Source organism: Mus caroli, chromosome X, assembly GCF_900094665.2.
Source record: "Mus caroli chromosome X, CAROLI_EIJ_v1.1, whole genome shotgun sequence".
NCBI classification, from domain to species: Eukaryota; Metazoa; Chordata; class Mammalia; order Rodentia; family Muridae; genus Mus; species Mus caroli.
The window spans coordinates 148,027,408-148,042,859 of NC_034589.1; the positions used below are offsets into that span (position 1 = coordinate 148,027,408).

At 39.2% G+C, this 15,452-nt stretch overlaps 1 protein-coding gene and 1 pseudogene across 6 annotated transcripts in view; both read left to right on the top strand.

Annotated features, from left to right (window-relative positions):
* Bclaf3 (BCLAF1 and THRAP3 family member 3) overlaps positions 1-11,771 on the top strand; it is a 60,863-nt gene extending 49,092 nt beyond the window's left edge. For 3 of the 6 annotated variants that reach the window (XR_003835725.1, XM_029473527.1, XM_029473528.1), the window contains exons 12-13: positions 10,013-10,038; positions 10,754-11,771. Coding sequence is in view for 5 of the 6 variants with exons in the window: in XM_029473527.1 (XP_029329387.1) it covers positions 10,013-10,018 (6 nt within the window). In the remaining variant the exon portion in view is untranslated. The remainder of the gene's footprint in view (positions 1-10,012; positions 10,039-10,753) is intronic. The other 3 variants (XM_021153480.1, XM_029473526.1, XM_029473525.1) reach the window with 2 other exon arrangements.
* On the top strand, positions 6,691-7,652 carry LOC110286856 (annotated as a pseudogene).
* Positions 11,772-15,452: the final 3,681 nt, after the last annotated feature.

Below are 15,452 nucleotides of genomic sequence, written 5' to 3' on the forward strand. Positions count from 1 at the left end.
GGATGGTCCCACCCACAAGGGGCCTTTCCCCCTTGATCACTAATTGAGAAAATGCCTTACAGTTGGATCTCATGGAGGCATTTCCTCAACTGAAGGTCCTTTCTCTGTGATAACTCCAGCTGTGTCAAGTTGACACAAAACTAACCAGTAAAGTTAGTGTCTCCATCCCTCCACTGGGGGTCCTGTCCAACTACTGGAGGTGGTCACTTCAGGTTTTATATCCCCACAGTTGGGCATTTTGGCTAAGGTCACCTACATTGAATCCTAGGAGCCTCCCCCATCTGAGGTCTCTGGAACATTCTAGAGGCTCTGCCCACCCTGGCAGATGAATATTTCCATTCATTCTCCTGGGCCTCTCTCCTATCTCCCCCCATCATATGTGCTCCTGCCCCTCTTTTCCCCTCTCCCTTCATCCTCCTACCCAGGTTCCTCCTTTCCTCTGCCTCCTATGATTATTCTATTCCCCCCTCTAAGTGGGATTTAAGCATCCTCACTTGGGCCTTCTTGTTTAATTTCTTACAGCCTGTGGGATGTATCATGGGTATTCTGAACTTTTTGGCTAATATCCACTTATTAATGAGTACATACTATGCATGTCCTTTTGGGTCTGGATTACCTCACTCAGGATGGTATTTTCCAGTTCTATCCACTTACTTCCAAAATTCATGACGTCCTTGTTTTTAATAGCTGAGTAATATTCCATTGTGTAAATGAACCACATTTTTGTATTCATTCTTCCGTTGGGTGACATCTAGGTTGTTTCCAGCTTCTGGCTATTACAAATAAAGCTGCTATGAACATAGTGGAGCATGTGTCCTTGTGATATGATGGAACATCTGGGCTTTGAGGTAGTACTATTTACAGTTTTCTGAGGAACTGCCAGATTGAATTTCAGAGTGGTTGTACAAGTTTACACTCTCACCAGCAATAGAGGGATGTTCCCCTTTCTCCATATCCCTACCAGCGTTTGCTGTCACCTGAGTTTTTGATCTTAGCCATTCTGATTGCTATAATGTGGAATCTCAGGGTTGTTTTGATTTGCATTTCCCTGATCACTAAGGACTTTGAACATTTCTTTAAGTGCCTCTTGACCGTTCGAGATTCCTCTGGAGAATTCTCTGTTTAGCTCTGTACCCTATTTTTAATTGGGTTATGTGGGTTTTTGAAGTCTGTTTTCTTGAATTTTTTTATATATTTTAGATATTAGCCCTTTATATATTTTAGATATTAGTTCTTTATATATTTGGATGTAGGGTTAATGAAGATCTTTTCCCAATCTGTAGGTTGCCATTTTGTCCTATTGACAGAAGATTTGCATTCCAGAAGATTTTCAGTTTCATTAGGTCCCATTTATCATTTTTTGATCTTAGAGCCTGAGCTAAGAGTGTTCTGTTCAGGAAATTTTCTCCTGTGTCAAGGCATTCAAGGCTATTTCCCTCTTTCTCTTCTATTAGATTCAGTGTATCTTGCTTTATGTTGTGGTCCTTGATCCACTTGGACTTGAGCTTGTACAGGGAAATAAGAATGGATCAATTTGCATTCTTGTACATGCATGCTGCCAGTCAGACCAGCACCATTTGTTGAAGATTCTTTTCCTTTTTCCACTGGATAGTTTTGGCTTTATTGTCAAAAATCAAGTGTCTGTAGGTTAGGTTTGTGGGTTTATTTCTAGGTCTTTGATTCTATTCCAGTGTTCAACCTGTCTATCTCTGTACCAATACCATGTGGTTTTTTATCACTATTGTTTTGAAGTACAGTTTGAGTTCAGGGATAGTGATTCCTGCAGAAGTTCTTTTATTGAGTTCTTTTATTGCTCAGAGTTGTTTTGGCTATCTTTGTTTGTTTATTTGTTTGTTTGTTTTCCTATGAAGGTGAAAATTGCTCTTACACGTACCCAAGGAGCTGAAGGGGTCTGCAACCCTATAGGTGGAACAACAATATGAACTAACCACTACCCCCAGAGCTTGTGTCTCTAGCTGCATATGTAGCAGAAGATGGCCTAGTCGGCCATCATTGAGAAGAGAGGCCCATTGGTCTTGCAAACTATAGGGGACTTTGGGGATAGCATTTGAAATGTAAATGAAAGGCGGGCGGTGGTGGCACTTGGGAGGCAGAGACAGGTGAATTTCTGAGTTAGAGGCCAGCCTAGTCTACAAAGTGAGCTCCAGGACAGCCAGGGCTATACAGAGAAACCCTGTCTCAAACCCCTCCCCCCCAAAGAAATGTAAATGAAGACAATATCTAATAAAAATTTTAAAAAAAAGAAAATTGCTCTTAAAAGGTCTGTAAAAAATTGTGTTGGAATTTTGATGTGAATTGCATTGAATCTGTAAATTGATTTTGGTAAGATGGCCATTTTCACTATGTTAATCCAATCAATCCATGAGCATAGGAGATCTTTCCATCTTCTGATATCTTATTTGATTTCTTTCTACAGGGATTTGAAGTTCTTATCATATAGAACTTTAGTTTGCTTGGTTAGAGTTACAGCAAGATATTTTATATTATTTATAGCTATTGCAATGGGCGTTTTCCCCCAATTTCTCTCTCAACCCATTTATCATTTGTATAAAGGAGGGCTACTAATTTCTTTGAGTTAGTTTTATATCCAGCCACTTTGCTGAAGTTGTTTATCAGCTGTAGAATTTCTCTGGTGGAATTTTGGGTATCATCTACAAATAGTGACTTTCTTCCTTTCCAATTTGTATCCCCTTGATCTCATTTGTTGTCTTACTGCTCTGACTAGAACCTCAGGTACTGTATTGAATAGGTAGGGAGAGAATGGGCTGCCTTGTCCCTGATTTTAGTGGGATTGTTGCAAGTTTTTCTCCATTTAATGTGATATTGGCTAATGGTTTGCTTTATGTTGCTTTTATTGTGTTTAGGTATGTGCCTTGAATACCTGGTCTCTCCAATACTTAGAACATGAAGGGGTGTTGGATTTTTTTCAAAGGCTTTTTTAGCATCTAATGAGATGATCATGTGATTTTTTTTTTCCCTTAGAGTTTGCTTATATAGTGGATTATATCGATGGATTTTCATATATTGAACCATCCCTGCATCCCTGGGATGAATCCTATTTGATCATGGTAAATGATTGTTTTGATATGTTCTTGGATTTCATTTGTGAGAATTTTATTTTTGACCATTTTTGCATTGATACTCATAAGAGAAATCAATCTGAAGTTTTCTTTGTTGAGCCTTTGGTTTTGTTATCAGGGTAACTGTGGCTTCATAGAATGAGTTTGGCAGTGTTCTTTCTGTTTCTGTTTTGTGGAGTAGTTTTAGTTGTATTGGTATTAGCTCTTTTTTTTTTTTAAAGATCTTATTGAATTCTGCACTAAAATAATCTGGCCCTGGGCCTTTTTTTGGATGGTTTTTGATGACTGCTTCTATTTCCTTAGGGATTATGGGAACTGTTTACATAGTTTACCTGATCTTGATTTAACTTTGGTACATGGTATCTCTCTAGAAAATCATCCTTTTTATCTAGATTTTCCAGTTTTGTCAACTATTGGCTTTTGTGGTAAGATCTGATGATTTTTTAAAAATTTCCTCAGTTTCTGTTGTGTCTCCCTTTTCATTTCTGATTTGTTAATTTGGATACTGTCTCTAAGCCTTTTAGTTTGGCTAAGGGTTTGTCTATCTTTCTGATTTTCTCAAAAAACCAGATCTTGGTTTTGTTGATTCTTTGTATTGTTCTCTTTGTTTCAGCCCCAAGTTTGACTATTTATTGGGAGAGTTTGCTTGGAAAACTTTTTTTCTAGCCCTTTACTCTGAGGTCATGTCTATCTTTGTTGCTGAGGTATATTTCTTGTATGAGGCAGAGTGATGGATCCTACTTACATATCCAGTCTGTTAGCCTGTGTCTTTTTATTGGGGAATTGAGTCCATTGATGTTGAGGCATATTAGTGACCAATGATTATTAGTTCTTGTTATTGTATTGTGATGCTGGTATTATATGTATGTGTGATCTCTTCTTTTGGGTTTGTTTTGAGATAATTCATTTCTCATGTTTTCTTGGGTGTAGTTGCATACCTTGTTGGAGTCTTCCTTCTAGTATCCTCTGTAGAACTGAATTAGTAGAAAGATATGTTGTTTAAATTTGGTTTTCTCATGGAATATCTTGGTTTCTCCATCTATGGTGATTGAGAGTTTTGTTGGCTATAGTAGCCTGGGCTGGCATCTGTGTTCTCTTAGGCTCTCTATGACACCTGTCCAGGATCTTCTGGCTTTTAGAGTCTCTGTTGAGAAGTCTGGTGTAATTCTGATAGGTCTGCCTTTATATGTTACTTGGTCTTTTACCCTTACTGCTTTTAGTATTCTTTCTTTGTTCTGTACATTTAGTGTTTTGATTATTATGAGATGGGAAGAATTTTCTTTTCTGGTCCAATCTATTTGGTGTTCTGTAGGCTTCTTGTATATTTATGGCCATCTCTTTTTTTAGGTTAGGGACATTTTCTTCTATGATTTTGTTGAAGACATTTTCTGACCTTTTGAACTGGAAAGCTTCACCACCTCTTATTTTTATTATTCTTAGGTTTGGTCTTTTTTCGTGTGTCCCAAATTTCCTGGATGTTTTAGGTTAGGAACTTTTTATTACACTTGGCATTTTCTTTGACCGATGTATCAATATCTTCTATGGTATCTTCTACACCTGAGATTCTCTCTTTTATCTCTTGTATTCTGTTGGTGATGCTTGCATCTATGACTCCTGTTCTCTTTCCAAGGTTTTCTATCTCCAGGGTTGTCTCCCTTATGATTTCTTTATTGTTTCCATTTTCATTTTTAGGTCTTTAACCATTTTATCCAATTTCTTTACACATACAAGTGAGCAATAACTATTTTTAAAAGTGTTCAGTGTCCCTAGCCATCAGGGAGATGCAAACTAAAACCACTTTGAGATATTGTTTCACCATAGTCAAAATGGTAGCCATCAACAAATCTGACAATGGATGTTAGAGAGGTTGTAAAAAGAGGGAAATCCATATTTACTATTTGTAGGAGTACATTAATATGGCACTATAGAAATCCGTTTTCTCAGAAACTTAAAAATAGAACTACCATATGGTCCAGCTTTCTCATTCTTGGCCATATACCCAGAGAACTCCATATCCTACCATAAAGATATTTACACACATGCTCATGTTTCTTACTGCTTTATTCATAATAGCAAAGAATTGGAATCAATCTAGTGGCCAGTGAACGGAGTTTTGGATAATGAAAATTTGCTATGTATGAAAATGGATACTACTTACCTCTAAAGAAAAAGGAAGTTGAAAATTTGCAGGATAAGAGATGGACTTAGGATTTCTGCAATTTGTGAATCCTGGGTATTAGCCTGTTGTCTGTAGTATAGCTGGTAAAAATTGTCTCCCATTCTGTGTGCACTCTTAGCTCTGCTTGTTGTTTTCCTTGCTATACAGAAACTTTGTTTTCATGTAGTCACATTATTTTGATTTTAGGGCTAATGCTGTGCTCTTGCTGTTTTATTTTAAAAGTTCTTATCTACTCCAATATCCTGAAGGGTAACCACTGAGTTTTCTTCAAAAGCTTTCAGTATTTCAGGTTATAAATGTAGGTCTTTGATCTGTTCTGAACTGTTTTTTTTTTTTCCCCAAGATAGGGTTTCTCTGTGTAGCCCTGGCTGTCCTGGAACTCACTCTGCAGACCAGACTGGCCTCGAACCCAGAAATCCGCCTGCCTCTGCCTCCCAAGTGCTGAGATTAAAGGTGTGCACCACCACGCCCAAACTGAACTGATTTTTGTAAAGGGTAAGAGATAGATATAAATTTAGTTTGGCTCTTCTTTGGCTAGAAATCCAGTTTTGCTGCCACATTTTTTGAATGGTCTCTTTGTTTCCATAGTATGTTTCTTCCTCAAGGAGGAGCAGAAGGGTCCCGATTTGGAGTACCATTTGGGAGTCTGGGCTTTTACATAGACACACATGCACAGACACACACACATACACACAATGTGAATCAAAGTTACGTCCATTTTCTCCTCAAATTGGACTGAGCAAGATGCACTTTGTGAGTTGGGTTACTTTAAATAATAGCAGGGACCTGATTGGATGAGACAAGGGTGGGGACTTGAGAAATTCCCACAAAGGAACAAAAGGCCAGTAGTGGAAATCAATCTGACTAAAGAGGGTTTCTTTCAGACAAGATCCTGGGATCAGGCCATCTTGGAACAAAGAGAAAGTGATCTGAGAACAACCGAATCTGATCCAGGACCCTATTTCTTAGCTGGGGAAGGAATACTGTCTTCACTTATAATGGGTTTCTCTAGTCTTGAATTTTGTATTTGAACTGGAAGATGAGGGACATATGTTCATTACTTCCTGGAAAAAGGCTTGTTTTTAATGTCCTAGCACTCAGATATCTTTCATAACAGCTTGTGCTTCTCACAGGAAGTTTTTAGAAAGCTTGATGGACAGCTGCTATGGTGGCTCAGGTGTGTAATCTCAGGCTAATATGAAAGGTCATGTATTCAAGGCAAGCTTGGGGATATATGGTAAGTTCTAGGAGGATCAGAGTAAGAACCTGCTCCCCCCCAAAAAAAAACTTTATGATCTAATTATATGTCAAAATAGGGCCCAGACCTAGTAAATACAGGGTCAAAAGGAGGAAAAGATGGCAATTATATTTTAATTTCAAGAAATAAAAAAATATAAGTGGTAAGACGATAGCCACTGAAAACCCATAAGCACTTATGCATTTGGTCAGGAAGGCACACAGTTCCTTAAAACCATCCATCCTTCAGTCCCCATATGCTATGTGCCTATTAAAACTGACAGTAGAGTCACGTGTGAGCCAGAGATGGAGCTCAGGCGACCCTAACAAAGGTTGCAGTAGACTTGGGTACGGGAAGACCTTGGCAAGCACGGGCAGCTGGAGGAGGCGACCATAAGCTGCGGTCATTCCGCTGAGTGGTCCAAGATGGAAAGTCATAAACCAAGTACTAGCAAAGATGATTTAATATCGTATCATATCCAGAAAAATTAAACAACTTCCAGAATCAGACAGGAATCTGCTTAAATATGGATCAGCATATATTGGACTTATGCTGCTCTGGGGAGCCTAATAGCGAATCAGGAATGTGACACAAGCTCGATTAGCTTCTACCTTACCAATGGCTATGATCCCATTGTTGACAGCAAACCTGTTCTACCAAAGTCTTGTAAGTTTATCTTTGAGTACAGGTGATTTGAACTGTGAAACCTATACCACAACACAGGGTGCACTAGTTGGTTTGGTTATGGGTAGTCTGGACCCTATCCTTTTGTCTATACCCGTCAATGGGGGCCTTGCTGCCAGGTATGAATCAAGTCCCCTCCCACAGAGGGGAAACATCCTCAATTACTGGATTACAGTTTCTAAGCCTGCTTTTATAAAAATGTTATTTCCTACTTTACTTCAGACTGTGTTTGCATCCTATGTTGGGTCTAGACAATATAAACTCCTCATAAAGGCCTTTCAGTTACCTGAACCTGACTTAGAAATTCATTGATTTGAAGCAAATATGTACAACAAAAATAAAATGGCGAAAATAAAAAAAACTGACCATAACTAGAAAAGGCATAAATAACATATGGAAAGAAATTAGAGACTGGGATTTGTGGCCTTGGGATTACAAGAAAGGTTCAAAGTCGTGCAGCACAAAGAGAAAGAACCAGCCGGGCGTGGTGGCGCACGCCTTTAATCCCAGCAGAGGCAGAGGCAGAGGCGGGTGGATTTCTGAGTTTGAGGCCAGCCTGGTCTACAAAGTGAGTTCCAGGACAGTCAGGGCTACACAGAGACACCCTGTCTTGGAAAAAAAAAAAAGAGAGAAGAGAAAGAACCAAGATCAGATTAATCAGCAAGAATTTACTAAGTGTCTGTCAAGCCTGAGTTGCAGCATACCAACATAAAAAGGAAATGTTACGTGTGCATCATCACTTGGGACCTGGAGTCTTTTGGACATGGAGACTCTGGCTTCTCTGGTTTTTGTTTTTTGAGTGTTTTCTCTTTTCTACTTTCAAAAAAATTTTTGAGGCAATATTCTACTATATAGTTCAGTTTGGCCTTGAGTTCATGACCATCCAACCTCAACTACCCAAGTGTTAGGATCATGACATGTACACTGAGTTTCTTCATATATTTTTCAAAAAGGTAAGCATATTATTCTGTATGGGTATATTAACATATATTCTACCATATGGGTATATTAATTATTTCAACTTCCCAAGTCTTTTTACTTCTATACTCAATAACTAATTTTCAGTTAGAAGATATACGAGTGGGACTGGAGAGATTGCTCAAAGGTTAAAAGCATGTGCTGCTCTTACAGAGTACCTGGGTTTATGTTCAGCATCCACATGGTGTCTAACAACTGCCCATAAGTAGTTCTACAGGATCCAGCTCCTTCTTTGGAGAGAGACAGAGACACAGAGAAAGAGAGAGACACAGAGAGAGAGACAGAGAGGAGAGAAAGAGAGACAAAGAGAGTGTGTGTCTATCTAAATATATAAACCAGGCAAACATGGAACTCACTATTATAGATGATACTGGACTGAAACTCACTAGAGATCGATTTGCTTGCCTCTGCTTGCCAAGTGTTAGGATTAAAGGAATGTGCCATCATGACCTGGCAAAAACCAATTTTTTTTTGCCTTGAGACAAGTACTACATGGTACTGGCTGGTCTATGTATGTCAGGCTTGCCTTAAATTCACACAAATCCACGTGGCTGTACCTCCAGAGTACTAGGATTAAAGGCCAACATTCCCCATTCTTTGTTCACTTTCTTGACACCATCACTCAGAATTCAGTGTTCCGTGCTGTGGGTGCCTCCCCCAGGTAAAACAAAATAATAAATTCAAGGAGCCTGTACAGATGGCTCAGTAAGTGTGTAAGTGCATACCTGAATTTCAGTCCCACAGTCTCCATAAATCCAGAAAAAGCAGTGTGCATCTGCAATCCTAGCATCCACCAAGATAGGGGAGATGTGAAAATCCCTGGAAGCTTCGCAGGGTGGCTTGTGACCAGTACTGAACAATAAGATCCTGTCTCCACTGGTAGGGTGTTCTAGTGACCTAAGGTGCTGTGTAATTAAAGGAAGCTCATGACTTTGAAGGAGCATGGTAAAAATAAAAGGGAGAGCTTGGAAGGGGAGATGGGAGAAAATGAGGAAAGAGAAAAAGAGAAGGGAAGAGATGATGTCATTATAATCTCAAACCATTGTAAAAAGATAAGAAATAGATTCAATCCTAACACGTGGCTTTGTGTAGAGTAAGGGAAGGCAGAGGTTTGGATAGAAGTGGGTAGCAGGCTCCCAGGGAATTAAAATGAGACATAATAAGACTAGCATGGCAGCATTTGTAGTGGTCCTGTGTTGTTAAGAAAACCTAGATAAGGAGGGCAGTGGTGGAACAGATACCTTTAATCCCAGTAGAACTGGGGAAACAGAGGCAGGGAGATCTCTGAGTAAGAGGCCAACCTGGTCTATGAATTAGTTCCAGGACAGTAAGGTCTACCCAGAGAAAACCCTGTTTTGAAAAACAAAAACAAAAAAAAACATAGATAAAACAGTTCAGTATTACACTTAAAAATATCTTTCAAATCAGTGGAAGAGTGGGAGATCAGTTGGAGAGATGATAAACTATGTCAAGATGAAAGTAATTCAAAAATTGCATGCTTCCATAAGATTTTCAGTGGAACTTTTTTTTTTTTTTAGAATTACTGTACATAGAATTTCTTTTCATTTCACCAATGTGTTGGTGGCTTGTTATTTGAAGATACACTTATATGGTTTTATATTGTGCAATTAATAATAAAATACAATGCCACCTACCAGATTATTTTCATGTACCAGTTTTAGATAAATGACGTTGAAAATGTATGTGCATGTGTTTGTTAAGCAAGATAGAAGAAATAAGATTTTTCTACCAGCATTGTTTTTATTTGGAATTAAACAATTAAAAAATCTAATATTAATGCTAAAAATAAATACACTTTTGCATTTCTTTCAGTTTTAATGTAAGAGCCTAGTTAAAAGGTAAGGATATATTTGCATAAATTTTTATTTTCAGTGTCTCTGAAATACATGCCATTCTACCATTTTTTAGTTTTAATATTTGTATAGTTTTATATCAAGTTTGTAGTTGGTAATTTAGTGGTTTTGCACCATACCACAATATAAAACCCACATCTTTTACTTTTATCATAATCTTCCTGTTCTTGTGAGTGTTTTCTCATATTTATTGAAGCCTTATGTCTTTTGTTGACAACCATCTGAAAGTGAGGAAAGTTTTTCAAAAGTTTTCTTTGCAATTATCAGTCATTACAAGAGTTGATATAGTTTTGGAATAAGAAGTCATGGATGTGATGGAAAGAATAATATGCTAGCTTGTACACAGGTGTCTCTGTTGTGTCAGGCTGGGGACTAGAGAGGCAAAATTTGAGGCCAGAGTGCTTTCTTTCCCTGAAAATCCCCCAAGGAGCACACTGCAGCTTTCTCCATGTGCTAATAATACAAGTGCCCTCTAGTGGGGTTTCTTGTCCTACCTATTTACTGGGTTTTGGCTGTTTTGATGTGCTCTATGTTTAAATGATATCTTCAGGGTTAAACATTAGCTTTGTGTAAATTGTGAGTTGCAAGTTAGCACTATACAGATTAATTTGAGAACTGCACCATGGCACAAACTTTAGTTCAGATGTTGGAAACTGACTTTTCCATGGAAATCCATATTTCTCTTGTTTTCTCTTGATAGGAATACCCAGTATTGCCAAGGACAAACAACCTGGAATTGTTGCAAGTGGAGCCAACCCTATATGAAGACTTAACTGAGCATCTCATTTTTGTCAGGAATTGGAATTGACACTAATACTGTAACTTTCTTGATAAAATATCTTTATTTTTCAGTAGTGGAATGCTGCAACTTTTTTACAGTATTCAATTTCAAAAGTTGTATTTAACTACAAGCTCTTTTGCAAAAACTCTGAGCAGAAGCATTTGAGGGGCACTCTTTGTTGATGCATCTTTCTCTCAGCATGGTTTCACTGAGAGGATTTAATTAAATTCCATGTAAACATTTATATGTTGAAAGCTTTGTGTTTTAAGAACAGGTGTCAGAATTATTTAGTGTCTGTACATGAAAGAACTTTTAAACAGTGGCCTTACAGTAGCAAATTTTATACTGGCTTTTCTTTCTCTGATGACATTTTGGCTTCTTTCTAACTTGAAGTTTTCTGAAGTTTCCGAAGATCAAGGCCTGTATGTGGCATCCATTTTGTAATACAATATAAGAAGCTTAAAAAAGAGGTGCATCTTTTCCACCGGGTCATGTGTATCTTGGGTTTTTCCATGACCATTTGCTCTTTTCTAGTTTCAAATGCTATTGTGGAAAAAATGTAAGGATTTTATAATCTCTATTCCATCTTCTTTTCCCTCAGGGCAAGCTTATGCATATTATATTTTTAAAGGCTTTTCAAATCTGACAGACAAACCTGCATATTTGAACATTGTACTTTACTACTAGGGTACTAGACACTTTGCAGACACATCTTACAGACAGCATATCTTTGGTTCAGTTGATAGGTGTTTCATATCTACTATGTGTAAGATAGGACCCATGGGATAGTAAACACAGTCTATAGGTCCAAAAACGTCTTTGTTTTCTTTCTTCCGCTTAAAAGTACATATACATTCCCAGACAAATTTTTGTGACATGTTTATTTGTAAGAAAATAAAATATTGTTCTTTCTGCTTGAAGCTGTTGTTACCTGGCAGTTGGTGAGAGCATTCTTTGTATTTTTCATGAAACTGACAACCTATTGATACTGAATACTGGTAAACACATAGTGATGTATATTTTCTCCATTTGTTCTTTTTGAAATGTTTTTCTTTCACACAAGAGCCACTCTTCCTTAAATGGGTCAGTGATGAGGGAAGTCAGAGCCTTGATTCAGTGCTCTTTGGAGGATACGTAGATGGTGCACACAGATGACTTTGTATTGCATGCTACCGCTAGAAGGCCAGCTTTGCCAACCCTACTAAATGTGAGGCTTAGGGCAAAGGAGAATTTTATGTATGCAATAGTACAGTAAGTTTGTGGTGTTTGGGTATTTTTTAAAAAAAAAAACTACTTGTAATTTTTTGAGCCAGGGTCTCATGTAGCCCAGGCTAATATGGAGCTGATTATATAGCTGAGGATGGCCATGATGACCTCTGGAGCGTTGGGATTACAGGCATGTTTTCACTCTGTATGGTGAGCAAGAATTCTGCCAGGTGAACTACATCTTCAGTCCTTGAAGCTTAGGGGTTTTTTTAAGGTTTATTTATTATTATTATTATTATTATTTTATATAAGTACACTGTAGCTGTCTTCAGACACACCAGAAGAGGGTGTCAGATCTCATTACAGATGGTTGTGAGCCACCATGTGGTTGCTGGGATTTGAATTCGAGACCTTCAGAAGAGCAGTCAGTGCTCTTACCTGCTGGGCTATCTCTCCAGCCCCCCATGAAGCTTAGTTTTATTATTTTATTTACATAGGTGTTTTGCCTAAAAAAAACAAACAAACAAACAAACAAAACAGTGGCGCACGCCTTTAATCCCAGCACTTGGGAGGCAGAGGCAGGCAGATTTCTGAGTTTGAGGCCAGCCTGCTCTACAAAGTGAGTTCTAGGATAGCCAGCAGGGCTATACAGAAAAACCCTGTCTTGAAAAACAAAATATTATTTTTGCCTGCATGTGTGTGGGGCTATGGGTATAGGGGAAGAGAGGGGAGGGAGAGAGCCCTTGTCTGGCCAGAGTTCTGGTGCTCTGGGCGGGCAGACGTGGGAGGACTGCTGAACACTTTTCACATGGCCCTGGTGGACATCTGGCTGTGTGAAGCCACTGACCCCACATGGCGGGGGTTGGACAAGGAGCAGCCCCCAGTACCAGGTTCTCAGTCTCCCGCATCCCATGCTGGATATGACAGAGTTGCTGAGAACAGAATAGCGGCACTTGGCCCCAGAGATAAGTGGAGAGAAGGCAGAGGGAAAGAGGGGAGCTGGGTGGTTCCCACGCAGGTGAGTGTCTTTAATCCTAGCCTTAATGAACAGAGACAGTCTATGGTTTTAGAGCTTTATTGTAGAAAGGCAGGGAGAAAGAGAAGAGAAGAGGGAGAGAACGAGAGAGACCAGCCATGGCCAAGAGGAGAGAAGGGGGAAGGGAAAGAGAAAGAGAGAAAGGTGAAAGCTTAGAGAAAGAGAAATAAAAGCTTAGAGAGTAAGAGCAAGGAGGGGCCAAACAACCTCCTTGTTATCTTGCTGTTGCTAGGTAACTGGGGAGGAGTCTAGCCAGAAGGCCAGAAGCTTGGGACATCGTCTATGTGACTGTAAGCCACATGCTTCTCCTGTGGGGGCTGTGGAGGCAGTAACTTCGACAGGAGCCAGAGGTCCAGGAGACATGATCAAACGCCTACCGTCCCATGTAGGTGAAAATTACCACCCATTGGGTACCACTGGGGTTCAAGACCTCAGCTCGACTGGAGACCAGGCTGTCTGTGCGTAGCCCATTGCCCCACACATGTGTATCATACAATGACTACAAAGGCCAGAAGAGGATGTAGGCCCTGGAACTGGAGTTACAGATAGTTGTTAGATGCCACTGGATGCTGGGAATTGAATCAAGGGCCTCAGACCAGCTTCTGGTCTTAACTGATGAGCCATCTGTCCAGTCCCTAGTTTTAAGATAATTGATTTCATTTGTTCCCATATTCTAGTAGATAGTCATAAAACTAGTAGTCATTTGATTATCATCTCTCTCTCTTTCAATCTCGTGTGTGTGTGTATGTGTGTGTGTGTGTTTCTTTCGTGTAATGATGAACAAGAAAATAGATGAGACATGTGGTCCCTGTATGTGTAGTTTCTGTAGTGTCATAAGGAAAATGGCCATTGAACATAGAAATAAAGCTTGGTAAACTAATGACTATAGATGCTTTTATTTACTGTAGCACCTAAGGGTAAGATAGTTAATTTAGTATTCCATTTCACAAATATGCCCATTTAGGCATATTTGTCTAAATTTTTGACAGTGCCTCAAAAGTCAAAGCTTTTTATCTGGCAAAATACTTATTCAGACAGTATTGCTATCAGATTAATAGCCTAGAAAGAAATCCTTGTTTTATAATTTAAAGTGCACCCCAAGTTCTGTGGCTCACACCTGGAATCCCAGCCCTCGGGAGGCTGAGGCAGAAGGATTGCCTCAAGTTTGAAGAGTTCAGGTCAGCCTGAGCTACTGTATGAGATATTGTCTCAGAAATTCATACGATACAAAAATAATCCCAGACAAATTAAAAGTTAGGATAATTTACAGCATACAGCAAAACAGGGACCATGTCCATTTTCTTCACCATAATCCCCAGCATCTAGCATCTTAATTAACAGTAGAAACTCATTAAATATTAACTGAACGAGACATCAGTAAATAGTAAAATTTACATATGCACTTTTCACACGGAAATTGAACAAGACTACTCTCAATGCCCTCAAAAAGAATCTGAATTCTTAAATGCTTAAGAGGAGATCTTTAAGCCGGGCGGTGGTGACGCACGCCTGTAATCCCAGCACTCGGGAGGCAGAGGCAGGCGGATTTCTGAGTTTGAAGCCAGCCTGGTCTATAGAGTGAGCTCCAGGACAGCCAGGACTACAGAGAGAAACCCCTATGTCAAAAACAAAAAGAGGAGAACTTTACTTTTATTTTGGAGTGTGTGAGTATAAGTGTTCGTATTTCATTCTACATGTGGAGGTTAGATGATCTCAGGTGTTGGTCCTTGTCTTCTACCTTGTTTGAACAGGGTGTCATGTTTGCTGCTGCATATAGCAGGCTCAGTGGCCTGCAAGCTTCCAGGGGATCTTCTGTCTGCATCTCCTCTCTTGCTGTAGGAATGTTGGAATTACAGACATGTGCTGCTTCATCTGGCTCTATTTAGGTTCTGGGTATCTGAACCCAGATCCTCATGCTTGTGTCGCAAATGCTTTTCCTCGCTGAACCATTGTTCTACCCCAGAAAAGTTTTGGCTGAGTCTCATACCGTTGCTCCCTTTCAGTTCCTCCCATGTGCTAACCTTGTCACTGGTAGTATGGTGGCAATAGTAACACCATCCCTGCTCTAAAGAATCTCAAACCACTAGAGGGAAAGATCTACAAAGATAAAGAATTTATAAGTAGAACATTAAGTACTGTAACACAGAGACACAAAAGATTGAACAGTGTGTGTGTTTTATGGCTCTTTGTTAACTTATAATCTCAGCATAAATTTTAGTTTAAAACTACCCATCACCATATCACCATATCATAGAGAAAACTTTTTTTCTTTTTTTTTTTGATTTTTATTACATATTTTCCTCAATTACATTTCCAATGCTATCCCAAAAGTCCCCCATAGCGCCCCCCACTTCCCTACCCACCCATTCCCATTCT